Here is a 19895-nt window from a genome sequence, read left to right on the forward strand (position 1 = left end):
GACAGTTGAAGTCATCTGATTCTGCTTTTTTTATTTTTTTTTTAATTAAATATATCATTTGCATCTTTGGTATTATAGGGTAACCAAGCTTCTGTGCCTAATGCAAAGGCCTGGTTATTTACTCATGAAACTTGAATGACTATAATTAACTCCACGGCAGGAGTTTGAGCTTTGCATGTAAGAAAAATACCTCCAGGTGCTTACTCAACTAGTATTGTTTGATCAAAACCAACAACAGAATCAGGTGAGTTGCTCAGTTAGTGTCTAGAGCTTCCACATGCCGTGAGAGCAGTGTCAGTCCCAACATGTCCCTATGACACTCAGTGACACGTGAGCCCAGAATTCATTTTCAGACTTACCAAAAGTGCAAGACCATGAAAGTGCTAAGAACTTAAGCTTAGCGCATTCATGAAAATTATTAAGAACTATAGATTAAGGTACGCAGAGAAAACCACTCCCCCAAGCACCACAAGGTAGAATTGCTTATATTGGAAAATTTGAAAGCATGGACTCTAGTCATTCTGTGCAAACGCAGATTATTGCTGAGGAAATACATGTTACATATTCATAAAATACCCTTTGCATGTGGCAGAAAATCAGATGTCCATTAAAAACACAACCAATAAACCCAGAACATAATTCATTTCAAAGTCTCCTAATAATTTGCACTACGCAAAACTTTCCAAATATATAACACCCAAATTTAATACAGTATTTCCACAAAAGAGAGACATACTTATTCTTAAACATGACTAACATTGAAAAGAATTCACTATGCAGGCATCTAATGACAAAAATGAAGGAGATGCCTCAGGCAGTAACTTGGGAGACAAACATGGTACCACACAAGATCAGAACAACACCCTAACCTGTGAATATTACTTTACCCAAGACTATTAAGACTTCCTGATAGGTCAAGAGCTGGTCACAAGTAGGATGTGAAACCCTGTGGTTTCAGGAGTGCTAAAGCAGGAAAGCTGTGCCATAACATCAGTTTTCTTCAGACATTCTGTTATTGCAATTAGCAGAACCGCTTTGGCAACATCAGCACAGAAACAGAGAACGTGTTGGAGCACACTGGTTATCATCTATCTATTCTTACAGGCATTTGAGCACAAGTTGGCAGCGACCAAAATGCTGGCAGTACCCAGCATGAACATGAGGAAAATGCTGTGCTTGCAACTCAAGTACCAATACTTTGTAAATATGAAGAGGTGGCTTCAAGGTAGACCTTACACAGACATACTTCCTCCTGTCAATTTGCCTAGTAGTTCTAGGGGAACTTCTCGTTGTAGGCACAGCCATTTTCCTCATGTTCACATTGGAAACCGCCAACATTTGGATCAGATACTGAATTTATTAAGTACTGAGCACAAAGAAGAGCACTAGCACTCACTGAATCTCAATATATCACCTCAAATACTGTCGTCATTAAGAAAGTATAATCAGGCTTTGCATTTATGCTATATGTAACAAAATTTGGCTGTAACTGTCGTGTAAATGTTATCACTCATCTCCATTTAGAAAGTGAAGAAGTAAGGAAAACAAAGATCTACAATATAACTAGCACAACCAAACCAAACAGCCTACGATTAACCTTTGGTAACGCTGAGGTTTGAGCAACTGATGCTTTAGTTTTGTATCCTCGACAATTGTGTCAACTTAGGCTGCTTATCCCAACCTAAATGCTGTTATAGCAGAAGAAAAACAACAACAACAAAAAAAAACCTACAGCTCCAAACTCCTCCACTTCATTTTCAGCTATCTTACTCTAAGGCACTGCCAACAGAAAGGCCTCACCCACGAAATATGAATTATTTAATAAATGCTAAAGTGAAGCTTTGAAAGATTTCAATGCAATTATTCCAAGAAAGTTACATAGTGCCAAATTATGCAGACATATAAAGACCTTTCCCTGTCTGAACTACTATAGATAAATTGACCAATTAAAATAATAAAAAAAAAAAGTAACTTTGCAGTTACTAAGTTTTTTAAAAAATAAATGTGAACAAAAATACATCTATCACAACTGGTAACTTTAGGCCTTACTTGATAGCATTTATTCCTGAATTACTGCATCCCACTTTTTTCAACTTCTTAACCCCTAGAGACAAAGCCATCTAAGAGATGTGAGAGAAATGAATTTTAAAAAATGCCATAGGAAAGCTAGGAGCAGAAAATTATGAAATAAACTAATTCTGATTTACTTGTGTCTTTAAAACTTACAAAAATTTACTTTTCAGATTTTATTATAAGCAGCAGTCGAATGACTACATATAAATATAGCTTAATCTTTGGGAATGGAAGTGGCTGAGCAATTTGCTTAAGTTATTTTATTTCATTATTTAATTATTTTTGAAGGATGTCTTCAAGAGGTTTTAAAGCTTCAAAGTTAAAGAAAGTTGTGAACTGCATATTCATACAGGCAGAAAAGAGGTCTAGTCCTCTCAGAAATACTTGGAAACAAAATTTCATGGAATGTTATAACTCCTCAGTCAAGTAACCTGAGCTAGATAACCTAAGTTAGGGAATTGTTACACTGGAATTATTATTATCATTAGTGACATCACAGCTTCTTGTTTTTTTGTTGTTTTTTTTTTAGTGTTGAAGCCTAAATAGGAAGTCATAGGAAGTCATCTGAAATTCAGGTGTGTTTTTTTTTTTAGTACCCCATCAAATGCTCTATACAGTGTGCTTCTGCTGCCAATAATAACATTGAAAAATACAAACCCTGTAGAAATACCTTGTCTGTGGGAGCTATAGCCTTATAAAGTAGCAATACTGCTGTCACTTCCTACTTAAAATAGCAAAGCCGGAAACTACTAAATACTTTTTACTGATGTTTCACCTAAAAGCCAGCCTGAACAAATTCCAGTCTCTCATCTACGTAAACTCCTCACTCTCTTCCTAAGGTATGAATGACACCGTACTTTTGGACAAAACCAGCTAATTGTCACATTTGCAATTCTATCTGTATACTACTTAATCCAAAGTGATTTATGTTAAAGGCGTTATCCAACTATCAAGTTTCAGCTGCAAGATGCTCAGGCTTGCAATTGTGCTCCTCAAGCTTTCAACTCAGGTAGACACTGTTCTTAACAACTTTCAGTCCTCACATCACAGGAAAGAGGCAGTGACAACCTATGGTCCTGTACACCCCACTTTTGAGAAGTTACTGAAGGAGTAAATGACTTATAATGATCCAATTTCACTTGACTTTACACCAAAAGAACATATTATTCCTTTAGCATTAGTCCCACAAATCAAGTATTACAAAAATCCTGCAGAAGAGGACATAAACACTGCTGATGAGCATATTTTAGTTCTACCTGTACTTTGAGGCCCTGTGTTTTCTTAGGCTCTTAAAACACTAACTATGGGATTCCTGTCTATGCACTGTAAAATAATCCAAACTCTAAAGTAATCAAAAATAAATTTATTCCTTATGTAGTACCCCAAAAACACAACCAGGGTGTGCCTTTTTACAATTTCAACACTATTTAAGAACAGTATAATCATTTATTGGAAATCTGTTTGCTATGCTTCATGTTTGCTATTTCTACTAACAATAACTTTAGCAAACACTTGTGTTTTGCCTCACACAGATAGTTTCAGACAGAACACAAGAAACTTACAGCAAAAGGACAGTAGTGAAAAGGTATCAGACATGGGAAACCGAAGCTGTACTGTACAGACCAGTAGCAACAAAAAATGAATGAGCATTTCAGTATAAAAGGGTAAGAAATCTGTGAAAAAAGGTTCAAGTGGTAAAGTAGAGGTTCTGAACCCAACAGCAGCACTTCCTCACACTTTGGACTATCTGTGCAAAAGCAGCATTAATAAAACACCTGTATTTACAAAACAGAGGTAAGCAAACAGCAGGTAAAGCTCAGTTCCTACTGTGATTGTCACAGCCCTAGCATCATCTTGTTACGAACAGGGTTTTTTGCTATTCATGGAAAAGAGTCAGGTGTAGAGTTTGTGTCTTTACGCTACTCTGCAGCTTATACTAGTGTCGACAACTTGTCAATTAAATCATCAACAGTATTCACAAGAAGTTTGGTATCATCCTTCTCGCTCATTCGATGCTGGCCAGTTTTGCGGAGGATGACATCCACGTCTTTGCTCAGGATACGATCAGCGAGTTGCATAGAGATCTGCCAGGGGACATCACTATCCTTCATGCCATGAATGAGCCGGACAGGACACAATATAGGAATGGGACTGTTCAACAAACAGTGATTTTCTGCTTCCTGAATGAAGTCATATGTCACGGAGTAATATCCTTCCTCATTATACTTTGTTGGAAACTTCCATTCACCTTTTTCTTCTATTTCTTTTTGTGCCTACAAAAATAAAAAATAAAAAAAAAAAGAGAGAAGTATACAAAACACGTCACAAGCTTTCAGAGTTCCTCAATTTATTTCTGTTCTAAACTCACTTAAACCTCCCTCCTTGAAAGCACAAACCTATTCATCTCACTGAATGTAAGCTGAAGAGGATTCAAACCCATTTTAAAACAAAGATATTCTAACACTGAAATCTAAACAGACTGCTGAACAACATGGATCTGACTTCATGCCTTATATACCCCAGTAACATAATCACATTCTAGGTAGTATTCACACCAGCTTCATACTAGAATCCCTGTATTTTGCAGACACTTCAATTAATGTAAACTTACAACTTACCTCCAGTACAAACACAAAATACTGGAATACTGCAATAAATGTACAGCTTGAACAACAGAATTTCTTAAATGTTTGACCGATTTTTAGATTGCACAAAATACAACCATCAGCTTTACCTCAATGGGAAGCCTCTTAAAGGTTGTTACAAGATGGTCTGCTGCTACAGCTACTCCAACCAGAGCAGCTACTTTATTTGGGCGTGCTATTGCAGCATGAAGCATCAGCCATCCACCTAGGCTGGAGCCCACCAGAATCTTAAGAGAGAAAAAATAAGATGTTATTTTATAGGAAAAAGCCTTTTTTATCCCCCTTTTAAAAAACATCAGTTTTCATCTTGTTTAACTACTTAAACCTTGGGTATAATCCTGCTGTCCTTACCCAGGCAGAACTGCTGTCACCTCCAGTGGAAATTTTGCCTGAGTAAGCACCACAGAATCTGGAATTTTACTATTCTTTTTGTTTGACATGGCTGGTTATTGCTCTCTGAGACTGAAACACTGTAAACGAAATGAGAGTTGAAACAATTCAGTACCACAAGCATACTTAGGTGCTTTCTTAAAATAAAGGCAAATCATAAAGGTTCAGTGCAGTGACAGAAGTCAACAGAAGCAATTCATGAACAAAATGCTTTTAAACACAATACCAGGTTTTCCCAGGTTGTAGAAAATTAGGTTTCTCACAATCATTTCTGAAATAACTGAAGAAGACAAATGCTGCTTTTGTTGATATTTTAAAGGTATCTTATCACATCGAGTATCTTAACTTTTAACAGTCCTGTAAATCCTTCAGTTAATACATCAGCACTGGGACAAAGCCAGGCTTTTCCACGAGGAGAGCTGCGCAGCACAGGAACGGATCCTTGCTGCCTCTTAGTTGGAACCTTCGCCACAAACCCTTCCCAAACCTCCTGGGATAAAGCCAGGGCTGACGTAACCCACTGCCAGTGACAGCCCTGCTTCAACAGCCAGCCTCCGTGAGGTCCTGCCAACCCACCTTCCCACAATGCTGTCATCAACCTGTTTGCAAAAGAGGCCCCATGAACATGGATCAGCTTGGAAGTGACCAGCTGGAAGCTGTTAAAGAGATGCTACTCTTCCCTGGATCTACTATAGCCTATTTTTGATTATACAACATTCTGTCTCAAGGTACTAAAATGTTTTATATTTAAAAATATATATATAACCTGTGGTCCATCTGTAAGTTCATCCAGTATAGACAGAACATCTTTTTTCCACTTTCCAATTGTACACTCCTCAAAGTTACCATCTGAACTTCCACATCCTGTATAATCAAATCTGAAAAAGTAAGCATCAAAATGAAAGTCGTAGTACTGCCTACAGCAACACAGAGGCTGAACAGTATTGTTTAATAAAAATTACACATAGGACAACATGCTGCATTGAGTATTTTCCTACTTGGTCCTGAATATCACCAGAAACCACATGAAAAGAGGTTCAGCAACCTATGCAACGAGGAGAACATTTCATGTAACCATATCCAAATTTACCAGGATATTTCCAGACTATGAATTTGATTAAGTTCTCTGTAAGCCAAAAAGCACCATACTTCAATTATGAAGTGTAAAATCTCTTCCCAATGCTGTATCAAATTGGGAAGACTTACAAAGCTTAGCATGCAACCTTGTCTAAGCAGAGTATCAGCAAGCATATCTGTGTTCCTCTACAGCCACTTGAGGCACTGGACAGCTTAGTAATATTTGGTAATTAATAAGCATGCTTTATAGTTTAGAAAAAAAAGAATTTGGGGTTCCATTCCATTTGGGGTTGGAATTCCAACCCAAACACCAAAGTCTACATGTAATCATTAAACCCCCTCTCCCAACCTATGACCATTGTTTCATTTCCTTGAGAACAACATTTTAATGTACCTGACGAAGGCATGACCTAGAGAGCTGCAGAAATCCTCAAGGGCAGTTGCTTTCTGACCGTTCATATTGGAATTAAAGCCTGGAAGGAAAATAACCCCTGGATTCCTGCCTTTTAGTCTATGATAAGCTAGATTTGGTCGATCTGGTCGAGTCAAAAAGCTGACTGATGACTTCTGCCTGCAAACTAATAAAAACATTTATTTTAGTATAATTGTCAAGATAATGCTGGCAGAAATGCTAACATATTATAAAATTAGAATTCAGGAACTGCGTACATATCATGTGAAACTAAGATGCTTAGGCTCAAGAGGAAAGAAAAATAAAAGTGCCTCCTACACTTTTCAATGACTATAACTTAATGACTTGAGGTTGCTCAGTACCAAAGCCAACCATGCAAGGAGTCCACTCAGCAATTAGCAAAGAGGCCGACAGAAGACAAATGCTAAGATTTGCTTTACTTCATTTGTCCCATCTTGAATATTTCCTCATCTCACATGAAATCACAGCTTTCTCATCCACTTAAACTTTTTATTTTTCCTCTTTTTTTTTTTTGTTTTTCAAGAGTAAATTTCAAAAAGAATAATTTTGCACCCAAGGTATGGTGTGTGATGGTAAGTTTCCAAGTACAAGATGTCAAATTTTCATTAAAATTGAAACTGCAGGTCAAAAGTTCAACTGCATCAAAACCCCAGACCCACTAGACCTATGAAGGAGCCATACAGCGGGGAAATCCCAAAGTGGGCATTTGGAAAGAAGCTTCTGATTTTACCTTTTCCAAGGTGAAGAACATAAAAAAAACATTAGCTTAGTTCAGAACCAAATAAAGTAAAGAACATGCAACCTTTCTCATCATACTATCCACAGCCATTTCTGCCAAAGCTAAAAGATTATTGCTAGTAACACTGAAAATAAACAGGGTGATAAGCTCCAAGTCAAGTTACTTAACACTGCCATCTAAACAGCAGTCTTTTCCTTAGACAAGAAACACAGAAAGTTAAAAAAAATATATGTTTTAATGTATGTAATGTATTTAAACGTATGTAAATACAGAATACATTAAACACACCCCATAAGGAAAAAGAGTGGACGACTATAGATCTATGATTTTCTTAAACATCTCCTAACGAGGCACAGATATCCCATCATGTGGATTTGTTCATTCTTGCTGGAGGGAATAAATTATACCAGTATTCAGATTGTTCTACAGTTATCCAGAATGAAATACCACTTTGAAAACATAATATTTTGGAAGTATTTAATAAAATGCAAGATCATTTAGTTCAACTTCTGTCAAAGTGACCTGTGACATATTATTAGACCCATAATAATAAGCGTTTTTCCCATCGGTGTACTGGGAACTTAAAATTGCTTTGTTTTGGTTCAAGATAACAAACCAGACGTATTTGGAAAGAAAACACTAGGTTGGGCTGTTATTCACATTAATAACCATCCAAAAATATAGTTTCCACCACGGAAAAGAGATTAACAAAGGAAACACTACCAAAAGAACAGGATGCTGAATCTCAGTGACTGCTATAGTATTTAGTCTAATCTTAGCAGTAAGTTGTATCTCTACTGTGGGTGAAGGTAAGTGGTTTACAGAGAGGTGTTAAGAGGAATTAATCCACTCTAGTATCCCACTCAGCAAGATTAATTTGTTAACCTGAAAGCTTGGTCTAGACTTCTGGTAAGACTTTGACACTCTTAATTCTTAGGTTAGAAGAGGCTGAACACTGCTGATCAGCAGTGGGGTACAGAGCCTGCACAGTACAACATGCCTTCCAGGTGGTATAACCACTGGGTGAAACACTGCAAAAACAGGCCTTGGCAGCATCACACCACTTCACTGTTCTGCTGCTTTCTCTCACTATCAAAGAGATGATTTTCAAGCTGTTGTTGTTGTTGTTTTTTTTTTTTTTTTTTTTTCTCCTTTGCACATGCATGAGTAAAGGTACGTGCAGAAAAGACACGGAATACAGTGAGCGTCTGGTGTTCTACTCTAACAGAAGTTATCCCATTTGAACTAGATTTAAACCACTAAATCTCTAATGAAAAGACGGGACAGTTCTTTATTCTACCAACGCACCGATTATTATGAAAGGGAATAAACACCACAAGAGAAGTATATTTATTTAGTTGCATTCACCCTACCACCTCCGGTTTGTGTGTGTTTCTGTAAGTACATCAGTCACTTCTTCACCTGTCAGTAAGAGGTACACCCAGAATTGCTACACTTGATAGAAAAAAAGGGTTAGGAGTATTGGTCCTTCCCTTAAGCCTTGATAACCATCTTGGAAGTGATTAGGTACAACAGGCTTGCATCCTGCAGCACTCTGGAGGTGTCCTCGAATTGACACTGGGCAGGGTTTAAACCGAGCTACAAACACAGCTGCTATCCAAACTATCTCGTGAACTCGTCTTCTGCACTTGGCAAGTTACTCTAAGTGCATTGGCAGTAATGCTAACCCGAATAATCCAAAAACCTACAGCAACCTCCTCGGTCAGCCCATTGGAGAGAGCCACTTCACGGGGGCCGCACTCTCTTTAGAGTCGAAGCCATCAATAACTGAAGTAATTTCAGTTATATATCCAGTCATTTCTCCTTCTGATTTCAGTGAAAGACCTCGGGAAGAGCAGGGGAGCACTTGTGGAGGGTGCATGGTGGTGCCTAGTACCAAAAGCCGTGTACGGACAGCAGAAGTTCTCTGGAGGAGGGCACAGGACGCTTGCCTGATGCTACAAAACCCTCTTCCTTCCAAAATCCCTGCAGTTTTAATCGAGTTACGACCCGCACAAACCACGACTGCCAGCACAGCCACACATCAAAGCCCAATAAATCCCCCCAAACGCTGGGGCAGGCTCCAGGCAGGGCCGGAGCAGCAGGGGCAGGGGCTGCCGGCTGCCCCCAGCTCGCTGTGCCCCACGCGCTCCCCATCTTGGGGGAGGCAGCGCTCACCCGCCCGCCCCTCGGCGCACCCCCCGCGCCGCCACGACGAGGCAGCCCCCGGCCCTCCCGCCTCCCTGCCCGCCCGGGGCCGCGGCCAGCAGGGCTGCCCGGGGGCTGTTGCCTTACCAGCGAGCCCCGGGGCCGCCCGCAGCGGCTGCCACCAGCCGCCGGCCCCCCGCAGCCCCCGCGCCGCGCCCATGGCCGCCATGGCGCAGGAGCGCGCATGCGGCGGCGGGCACCAAATGGCGGCTGCGCCTGGGGCCCGCGGCTCCTGGCAGCCTCGGCGGGGCGGGATGGGGCCGCCCGGCACGGAGGCACGGCCGGGCAGGGCGCTGCGAGGCCCGCGGCTCTCCTGCGCCGACACGGGGTGGGCTCGGGTAGCAGGTGCCCAGCCTGGGGAACGATCGGGCCCCCGGGCAGGGGAGGAGGCAAAACACGCCGGGCTGCCATGGGGGGGTGGGGCCTCCGGCCCTCGAGTCACGTAGAGTGCCCTCGTATCACGAGAGTGATACGTTCTTGGAAGGATCATAAAAATGGGGACAGTGTTACATAAATATGTATGCATGTAATACGTACATGTACACCACAATCCACCCTCATAACTTCACTGCCACGTAAGAGTTTATATTCCATAGCTCTTCTGTGGGGATATGCATGGAACATGCAGATTTTTAAAGCACAAAATTTCTTGTACAAGCTTACACAAGACAAGCAGAAACACACCACCATAAGGAATCGAGTGACTGTTTAAAACAAGTGTATTTTTAAAAACGTTTATTGAAATGCCTTCATCGCATCATGCAGGATACAAAAATCATGATTAGAAAACCTTTATAACCATACTTAGAATTAAAATCAAGATACATCAGGGAAAAAAAATAATAATTATATAAAACAAAGCAGTTCATTTCTGATAGTGTTTTAAATCATTAGATTACAAGCTGTGATCTGCACAGATGATACCAATTACCTTGCAGCAACCCTTCCTTCTTTCTTTCGTGATTCAAGTCAAAACTGACACGTCATGCTAAAGTAACCATATCACCTGTGTAAGCCACAAAGAAGAATTCATCCCATTCGTTACAGATACAGGGTTTAAATAGGATAACAACAATATTTTGCCAGCATACTTCTCTTCTGCTTACAGTTTTTAATTCGCTCCACAAAAGCCATTAACTTTCTGTCAAGAAAAAAGTTGAATGGGCTTTTTTTTTTTATTACACAAACCACATGGCAGAAGTTTTGATTACTGAAATAAAACCTCTTTAAAGTCGGAGCATAAGAGACGTTCTTGAAGTTCAGTTCAATTAAATAATTGAGGTTTTGCGATATTACTGAAGGACTCGGATGTGATTCTTGATTCTAAAACAGGAGACCACAGTACCCTCAATTTTTGGATTTTAATTGTTTTAGGAGTCCATAAACCCCTGCTACTTAATATATTCAGGGTTTTTATTCATACACTGCTTAGTGTAAACTCTTAGCAATTTGTCAGATTATATCTGTCAGCATTATTCTGCACAGATATGTTTTTAAGAAGTCTCCTAGGCTGAAAACTTGGTTTCAAAGAGTTTAGATACGTAGATACTTTGATGCTGGCTTCATGGGGACCAAAGTTTGCGAGGTTTCAGTAGAGCATTTACTTGGCACCAAGTAAGATTTGAACCACATTAGATGGGACCTGACTACATAAAAGGAAATTGCTGCAGGATCCAGAATCAGCTCATTCTATTTGATGTGGAGGATTAAAAAAAAAAAAAAAAAAAGTCCTCCCGATGACAAAATTAATACACGTTTCCATTTCATAGCCTTGTGGATAAATCCCATCTTTATAAAGCTGTCCTTCTCTTTTTTGTTGAGCTCCATAAATACAGACTTGAAACACACAGTTGGTATCACTGTGTGATTAAACACACAGAATATTGTAAAATTTAATTACTTCAAAAATCATGAAGAGTTTTGGCACTGTCTCCTTACAGAACGTTAAGTACAACTAACACTTTGAAACATTACAGTAAGGGAGTCATATAACTCTTTGGCTCTGTTGTAATACTTAGCTACTAAGGCAAGAATTGTGTGTACCTTAGGGCTGCTTTTTATTTATACTTTTATAAAATACTTGACTAAAAGTTTTAAAAAGTTACCTAATCATCTATAAATGTCAAATGCTGCATATTAAAATATATGCTATTACGCTTTTTTGTTCCATTACTAGGATTTTTGCATACTGATGAGAACACACATATTTGTAAACTTTATGTAGACGTTCTCTGCATAAGAGAATTTGTACAAAATGATCACTGAATCAAGATGTTGTAATTTAAGTTGCCTGATTATTCATTTTGGAGCCCTATGATTTTCTCAACAGCTTCAGCTCTTTTGCTTCTATAAAGATCAATTAAAATAAGTAACAAGTCCCCCTTTCAATGCATTTATAAAACTCTTTCATTCTCAGGTTTTGGGTGCACATCATAAGGAGGATATGTCAGAATATTCACTGGTATTTTATGCAGCTTTTCAGATTTTACTACATATGGCTAACTTCATATGTTCTGTTATTGCAGTATGCCCTATTGCCCCATTTTCTTATAACATGAAGTGGGTGTAGCCTTCTGCGCCTGTAACAATAACATCCATCCATATCCTCATGGCTTCTGGCGTAGGAGCAACCATATAGTATATCCGGTCGTGTGTCTTAACACTGAAAGTGAGTAGTGGGTTGGGACTCTAAAATAAAGCAAAAAGAAGCATAAAGAAGGATGTCGAAAGAATGAAAAATCAGAGCTATTTATTAGAGCCAGGAATATCATTACTTATGGGGAGATTCAGAATGTTATTTAGAGTTAGGGAGAAAGATAAAAATGCGAAATTTGGAATCACTGCATCCAACATTGCAGCACTGGGGACAGAGATGCATTTAAAGTATTTGTATCCAGAATCAACACTTTTAATGACATATTTTCAGGAGACTATTACACAACCATTGCCTCCAGATTGTTGCTTCATGCCCAAACAATTACCTCCCCTTGAGCAGGTATTATGTCCAGCTTTCACAAGTCCATGTGCCAAGGACAAGTCCATGTGCCAAGGACATATTCAGGTCATCTCCATTATATATGGGACAGGGGCTGCCATCAGCTGCAAGTAGCAACTAACTCCCTCCTTATGACAGATGCCTGCAGCCATCTCGTGATTTACCAAAGCCACTGATGTCAGTGATCTTGCCTGTGGACTAAGGCAGTCCTCACAGCAAATGCCATGGAGGACCATCTCCGCTTTCATCAGTGTAAAATAACAGTGCTAATGGCTACTCTGGCTTCATCTTCCTTTTCTTCCACCCTGTTTTTGTTTTGTTTGTTTTTAAATAATGTTAGCTCTCCCTTTAACTTTATAGCAGCTAGCATACTTCGGGTACTGCCATATAATATTTAGTTAAAAAAAATTACCTTATATGCATTCTTTAGATGATCATAATAGACTTCTTCAATAGCTTGAAAATAAATTACACCTTTTAATTTAGTTTCATGTTTGTCTGAAATGGAAAAGGGAAAGTTACATTTTAAAATTGAAATGAACAGCAGTTGAAGAAGCAAAAGGCAAATTGGCATTTCTATATATGTTCAGCAGATTAAGTTACTAGATTAACACTTCTGCTTGCGAAATCTCCCCAGAAATTTTCAGTTGGATGGTTGAGTTAAAAGAGATGTATTTCCTACTTTAATTTGCCTTCTTCTCTGACTTGTTTCCAAGGAAATAAGGCTTTTGTAATTTTCTCATGTGTTTTTAAGTCAGTCCTTCACTGAAGCATTTAAACCTTTTGTCCAGCATTAGCTAACATGGGGAAGAGATGTCTCTGAGATAAACCCAATCTTCCAATTACATGAAAACCAGCCACACTTCAGATATTGCTAAAGTACTACAACATAGCTAGCAGCTTAAGACCCACAGTTTTCCTTCAAAGAAAATTATGAAAAATAATTTTGAAATACAGTTTGACAGCAAAATCTTTACATTAGAATATCATTTGTGCTTATATTTATTTACAAATGCTTCCTCCTGTTCATAATTATCTCCCATAGTCTTAAGTTAACGCTTAGCATTAAAATATAAAGTTACCAGGTCATGGTCAAGTTTCTGAGCTCTGACGCATGAAAAAGTTTACAAAGAGGTCAGAGTTCCTGTACACCAGCCTCAGCGTTGTAATTGTGAACATTTTTTCCTACTCTGTGACACCCAAGGTAAAAGCCAAATTAATTATCCATCGTTTGCCCCTTTTGCCAAAAGGGCCCTTCCAAAGCAAAGACCCTCTGCAGAGAAGAAGTGCCAGAGGTAATGATGACTGAACGGACAGTTACTTGAGAGAGGCTGTTCATAAGCAGTAGCTTGTACCCAGGGGAATTGTGTTTGTGGCACCAACATCCCACTGCAGCAAAGCTGAAATAAAGGCTGGGAATGTTCTCGCTTAAGTTCTGATATCTACACATTTGACACAGCTGACAACTTCCCTTGAAAGGAAATGGAAAGAAGTGGGCACATGCGGGGTGTCAATTCTAAACTATTTTAGGTATCTACTTGCAAGAGATCTCATATATGAAGTTCCAGCCTAAGAATCCAAGAAAAGTTTCAAATCATCTTTAGCTCTTATTAGGACATTCTAAAAAGAAAAAGTTTAAGAAGGTTGATTTTCCATATGGCCTGCACATGGCCTCTCATTTGGCATTCTTTTTTTTTTTTTTATGCAGACCCAATCAGGAAAGACAGACAAAGTATGACAGTGTGTTGTATCTAGAAAGGAGGCAGAATTAAAAAAGAATTTGAAGTCTGGCTTTACATATAATTGGTGCCTTAATGCATGACAGAGAACAGTCCACATGGGCCATTAGAGCACAACGTGCTTACCTTCTGACCCAGCATCAGCTAGTGATTCACTGGGGCAAGGAGAATACAGACCGTAAACTTAGCACTCAACTGTAACATTTCACAAGAAAAAGGAACAAAGACAGATAAGCATCTGAAATATCCTACTACTTTCCTGCAATGTTAAATAATCCCAGGGGATGTTACAGAAAATGAGAACTGCATGTGATACTGAAGGGCAAACTTCTTCCAGTACTCTTGTATTGAGGAATATAATACCTTTGACCTCAAGTTAGTATCACCTCAACAATAGTTATCTAAACAGACATGTTTGACAAACGGAACATCTTAGTCTCATGAGAGATTCTGCTGCTGTTTTCAATTCTTATGACCTCAGCTTACATCCTATCAGTAGATGCAGCCAGTTTCCAACGTGTCAGATGATGGCAAAAAGAAATCCCATAGACGAAATGATGTTGTGTTGGGAATCTCCCTGCCAGCCCATAGGGGACCAGTAGACGTATAAGATTACTACATTACAGCACATGCTATACAGAGCCAAATACAATACTATACAGCAAAGTATACTGTCTATGTACAATATTTTCAGATTTTAGGATAAGTCCTTCAGTTTAGTAGATCTGCAGAACTAAAGCAATATACCAGTATATTCATCTTAGAGTTTATTTTTGTCTGAACGTAGAGTACCAGAATTTATTTTGGAAGTTACTATATATTTAGAGATCTGGACAGATCCTCAATCATGCAGGCAGCTGCATTTTTGCTCAGCTCTTAAAGAATTCTCATGAAACTGTTTGTTGGCTGTAGTCCTTGAGACATTATGAAAAGTTTTCTTTGGTAATTAAAATGCATTATGGCAGCTGTACTGCACTCAAAACCAAAACTGTTAACTAGCAACACAACTACTTTAAAAAGAAATAAAAAATCAGTACCAGATGGGGACACTACTGTATGTTACAGGCCTCGCTAACCAATAAACCAGATGTTAAGAACAAAGTAAAAAAGAACGTTTGCTTCTTACATTTTTCACAGTATTATTGCAAACTAGTAAGAAATAGCCATTTGATACGTAATGAACTCAAATAATGTATTCTAAAAGGATGGACCGAGCAATGCCCACCATCAATTTTAAGTTCCTCATGACTTTCTGGAAAGCAGTTATGTCATAAAAAGAAAGGGAACAGTTTGAGCTTTTTGGTACCGGATGTTTTCTTCTGCTTCTTAGCAATTACCATCTCATATTGCCCTTGCCTGGCCTTTCCTAACAATAAAAATTCACAATGCAAAATCATTTTTCTGGCTTCCTCTGAAACTTGAAAGTCAAACTATGTATAGATTTGCACTGCTATCTAGACATAGAAATTCTTAAATTCCTAATTTCTGGTTTTGACCTGAGATGATAACGTATTGGTTGTAATGGCTCCAGATATCATATTATAACACACTGTTGTCTACAGAAAACTCTTTTGAATATTACATGTCGTCCATTTTGAAATTTCTTAGACTCTCAGAATATGTCAAATGCAAAAGTCTACTTCTCTGTATTAAAATATTTTGAAACACTTTTCAGTACATCAAGTGATAGGACTCCAGAAGCATTCCATTTAATGTTTATGATAAGTATCATAAATGTTACTCTTTTATGACGGGTACAAGAAATTGTTCTGTCACTGATTGAAGTATGTCATATTTAAAAATAAATTAGGTGGACCCATTATTCTATGTTCTAGAAATGTTTCCTTTCCTTTTCCTTGTCCACATTTCCCTTCATCTGTTATGCACTGCCGTGTCCTTTCTGACATTAGGATTAAACAGTAGGGAAGAGATTGCATCCATCCCGAGGGTATATGTAAAATACTAAATAAAATGGAACTGTAAGCTTTACTTGGGACTCACTACATCTTCATAACTCAACCAAGTTCACAGGAAAATAAGAGGGACAGATATAGCCTAACAGTGATCCTGCAACCTACCTGCATAGTATGTGAAAGTTCTCTTGTTTCTGTCAAAAACAAACCATCGTTTTTTCCATGTCTTAATTTTCCCTCCCATCTTAATCAGAAAGCCTCGGCAGGTCTTCTCCGTAAGGGAGACATGGTAACAGGTCTCTATGTTATGACCAGCTGTTTCAATGTGACTTCGCAGATCAAAGTCTTCCTTTCTAATGGGCAAATAGCGAGTCAAGGGACGGGCCTGTAAGAAAGAAAATGAGATCATTATTTTAACATAAATCTTAACTTCTCTTTCACTGCTTCTGCTACAAGGTCATAATTGCAAACAGCCCATAGATTCTAAAATAATGGTAACAAAAATAAACAAGTTTTGCTGCAGCCATTGTTTTCTTTGTATTAAAGATCCTTAAAAATTACTTTTACAAAGTTTATGCACCTTGATAGAAGTGAAATTAGAGCACGGGATCTTCTTGAAATCATCAGTTGATGAGCTGGAAAAACAGGGGCCGCAGCGCAGACAAGTTGTTATAGAACTGAAACATGAATTGAATGTGAAAACAGTGTTGCTGCTTTAGATGAAGCATAAGAACTTGATGTTAAGCAAACCCTTTACTTTTCTGGGCTAGATATAAACTACGCATATCTAACTAATATTTTATTGTTACATGTATATTAATGAAAAATAAAAATAAAAAAGTCATGCTGTTATCCAAAAATTAGGTAGAAAGAGTGAACTGTAACCCTTATTTTTGTTTTACAAAGGTTGTGGTAAATGAAATGGAATTACTTATGAACTAATTACACATGGCATCTGGTTCACAATCAGCAATGCAGCACAGAGAGCTGAAGCACATCCCTCTGCAAGAGACAGCTGAGCAGCACAGGAAACAGTGCCTCATTCTTGATCCCAGTTCAGGACTAAGTCTGCATCAAGCCAAATAGGATAAGTTGGGAGAACAAGTAGGAGTGATGTAGGACCTCTGCCAGCTAAAGGGAGCATGCCTATTTCCTATGCCTGAAGGGATCTAGGCACAAAACCTCATTTTAAATGTAGAAAACATGTCCCCCAAGGCTCCTGCTGCACCCAGTGCTGACAGAGGCTACAACACAGGGCTATTCAGAACTGAAGCCTAATTTAGGTGGCTCTGAATGACCTGTGAAAGGAGTATTTCCTTCCTCTATTTCTTTTTTTTCCCTGTCTGTCTGTACACTGACTTCAGAGAACCTGGAGCATCTAATCTGCCCCTGCACCATGCCTAAAGTTAGCCTTTTAAATACCACTGTGAGTCACAAATCTAAGGGACTTTCTCTCATTGCATTCTCAAGAATCTCTTCGTGCAACGGGAGCTATGTTGCCTGCAACAGCTCTTAACACCCTTCTAAAATTATGCAGTCCTGTATGATACAAGCTGGAACTAGCTTTGGCAAGTGCAAAGATGGTGTTCCTTCCTCTAGTTGACATTTCTTAGTGTCAGGAAGTACTGGAGGAAAAAAAAAAAAAGTCTTGAAATTGGGTCTAGCAATACAAAGGAAAGAAAAAAGTTAATAAAAAAAATTGTTGTTCTTTCTGAAAGATATGTTTTGTCTTCCTGCCAATTCAGTCTTCAGCCTCTGCTAAGTCTGCCAACTAGCAGTAACCGATAGGGCATTTTGTTACAGCACATCCACGCTCCAATTTCACATAAGCATGGCATTGTTGTTTATGCCATACTTGAGTTGTCATTAAAATTTCATAGACACAAAGAAGGTATTCAATTGAAGTACACATACCATTTAACTTTTTTTTTTTTCCACTTTATTATGAAAACAAAGAAATAAATATGCTTAGGGAGAAACAGCCTAAAGTTCCACTAAGGTTGCCCTAGTGTTATCCATTAAAAAGGCCAGTAATATATATATATAATAGTAATTAATAAAAAGATTTAGCAAAAGTAGCACAGATAAATGCATGTATATATCAAATGAGATATGGAATCTTCTGCATTCATACACATGTAACTAAGATGGAAGTCTTACTATACCAACTTACTGTCTTACCATACTAACAATAAAATGACTGCCTAGTCTATTTGCTGTACCATGTAGATCTCATTAGTTGTGGTGGAATAAACAAGTAGGTAAGACCTCTAAACTTGAAGAAAGCTCAAGATACATCCTAACAGAAAACAAAGACGATGTCAGAGATGATGTCCTAATCTAATCTAAATAATGTTATTTATTTAACTAAATAATGTTTCCCATGTTGCATAGTCCCAGTAACAACAGAGAAAATATTGTTTCCTTTCCAGAGTAGATATGGAGATTATTTTTTTTTTTTTAATCTGTTGGTCATTTTTTTTTTCTTCAGTCAAATATTTGGGAAGTGAATATTCACATTCCAAAATACTGTATGTATTAAAAGAAAGAAGAAACAACACTGTTTATAAAATTAACAGTCTCACAAATTTCCATTGTTCAGGCCAAAAAACAAAACAAAAAAAAAAAAACAAACCTGCTCTGCCCCTGCTCAGTAACAAACCTTAAAGGATTAACATTTATACTTCAGGTATAAAATGCTGAACAGACCTAGGCTATTATTTAGATCTAAATAAACACACAGACATCTAAGTTTCTCAGAGCCCAAACATGCTTTTGGTGACACAGTTACACCTCAGAAATATGAAATCCATCCCTTTAACTGGAAATAGCTCTGTTTATCATTTGCAGAAGTAGACTTGCTTCCTTTATCAATAAGGAGTCTAGCATCGAAAATCATTTCATGCTAATGCATCTCACCTGTGCTCTTTGTTTCTCACGTATCTTGACCTCCTTTTCAATTAGTTTTTGCCTCTGGCTAGTTTCTTCTTCCAATCTTTTTTCCAGTTGCTCTCTGCGGCGTTTCTCTTCTTCCAGAGCACGTTTTTTAGCTTCCATCTCCCGTTCCTAAATACCACAGCACATGAAGGGCAATTATGTGTGAAACTGTAGTTACTGCGTAATTTCTAGCTAGGACTAAATCTCTTTTTGCCTCTTTGGCAGGCAGAAATATATATCCAGCACAGTGGACTGAGAATTCAATTCAGATTGGCAAATACTACCACTCTAGAAATGAAGGTTTTTCATAAGTAACTCTCATAGCAGTTGTAGGAGCAATGCTGATTAGCTTCTGATGGGATTTTGCCCTCAACTCACCCACTGAAATAGCAGTCACCACACATGGGCTCCAAGATGCACCATGAGAGTGAAACCAGACTGAACTCTAGACGGAGAGGCAAAGTCTTAAGCCTCAATTAGATGTAAACTATTTTGGGTCCAATATTGCATTTAGGAGGGTATTAGCTAGCTTACATGCCCACTCTTATTTTTACTCATAAAATTATGTTTTACCCTGGACTCAAGCAGCCTAGTCTTTTCAGCATGTGCTTGTTTCAGAAGTCTCTCCATCTCTTCTATTCTTGCAACATTTGAAGTGCTAGCACTGTACAAAACAGACAAACAAAAAAAAAAAAAAACACAATGAAAAAGGTACTTAAAAGAATACTTGATATTTAAAGCCTTAT

General features: G+C 38.4%; 2 protein-coding genes across 11 annotated transcripts in view; both read right to left on the reverse strand.

The window, feature by feature from the left end:
- Positions 1 to 469: 469 nt before the first annotated feature.
- On the reverse strand, positions 470 to 9926 carry ABHD10 (abhydrolase domain containing 10, depalmitoylase). The gene is made up of 5 exons (XM_068693390.1): positions 9653 to 9926; positions 6580 to 6763; positions 5875 to 5986; positions 4808 to 4945; positions 470 to 4346 (listed from the first exon to the last, which is right to left on the reverse strand). The coding sequence occupies exons 1-5, from the start codon at positions 9732 to 9734 to the stop codon at positions 4005 to 4007; spliced, it is 858 nt and encodes a 285-aa protein (XP_068549491.1). The 5' UTR covers positions 9735 to 9926; the 3' UTR covers positions 470 to 4004.
- A 359-nt stretch (positions 9927 to 10285) lies between these two features.
- PHLDB2 (pleckstrin homology like domain family B member 2) overlaps positions 10286 to 19895 on the reverse strand; it is a 111541-nt gene continuing 101931 nt past the window's right edge. For all 10 annotated transcript variants that reach the window (XM_068693422.1, XM_068693424.1, XM_068693452.1 and 7 more), the window contains 5 exons: positions 19723 to 19813; positions 19132 to 19278; positions 16378 to 16597; positions 12973 to 13058; positions 10286 to 12253 (listed from right to left, as the gene is read on the reverse strand). In XM_068693422.1, the coding sequence (XP_068549523.1) occupies positions 12113 to 12253; positions 12973 to 13058; positions 16378 to 16597; positions 19132 to 19278; positions 19723 to 19813 (685 nt within the window). In that variant the 3' untranslated portion in view covers positions 10286 to 12112. The remainder of the gene's footprint in view (positions 12254 to 12972; positions 13059 to 16377; positions 16598 to 19131; positions 19279 to 19722; positions 19814 to 19895) is intronic.

Source organism: Anas acuta, chromosome 1 (assembly GCF_963932015.1).
Source record: "Anas acuta chromosome 1, bAnaAcu1.1, whole genome shotgun sequence".
Taxonomy (NCBI): domain Eukaryota; kingdom Metazoa; phylum Chordata; class Aves; order Anseriformes; family Anatidae; genus Anas; species Anas acuta.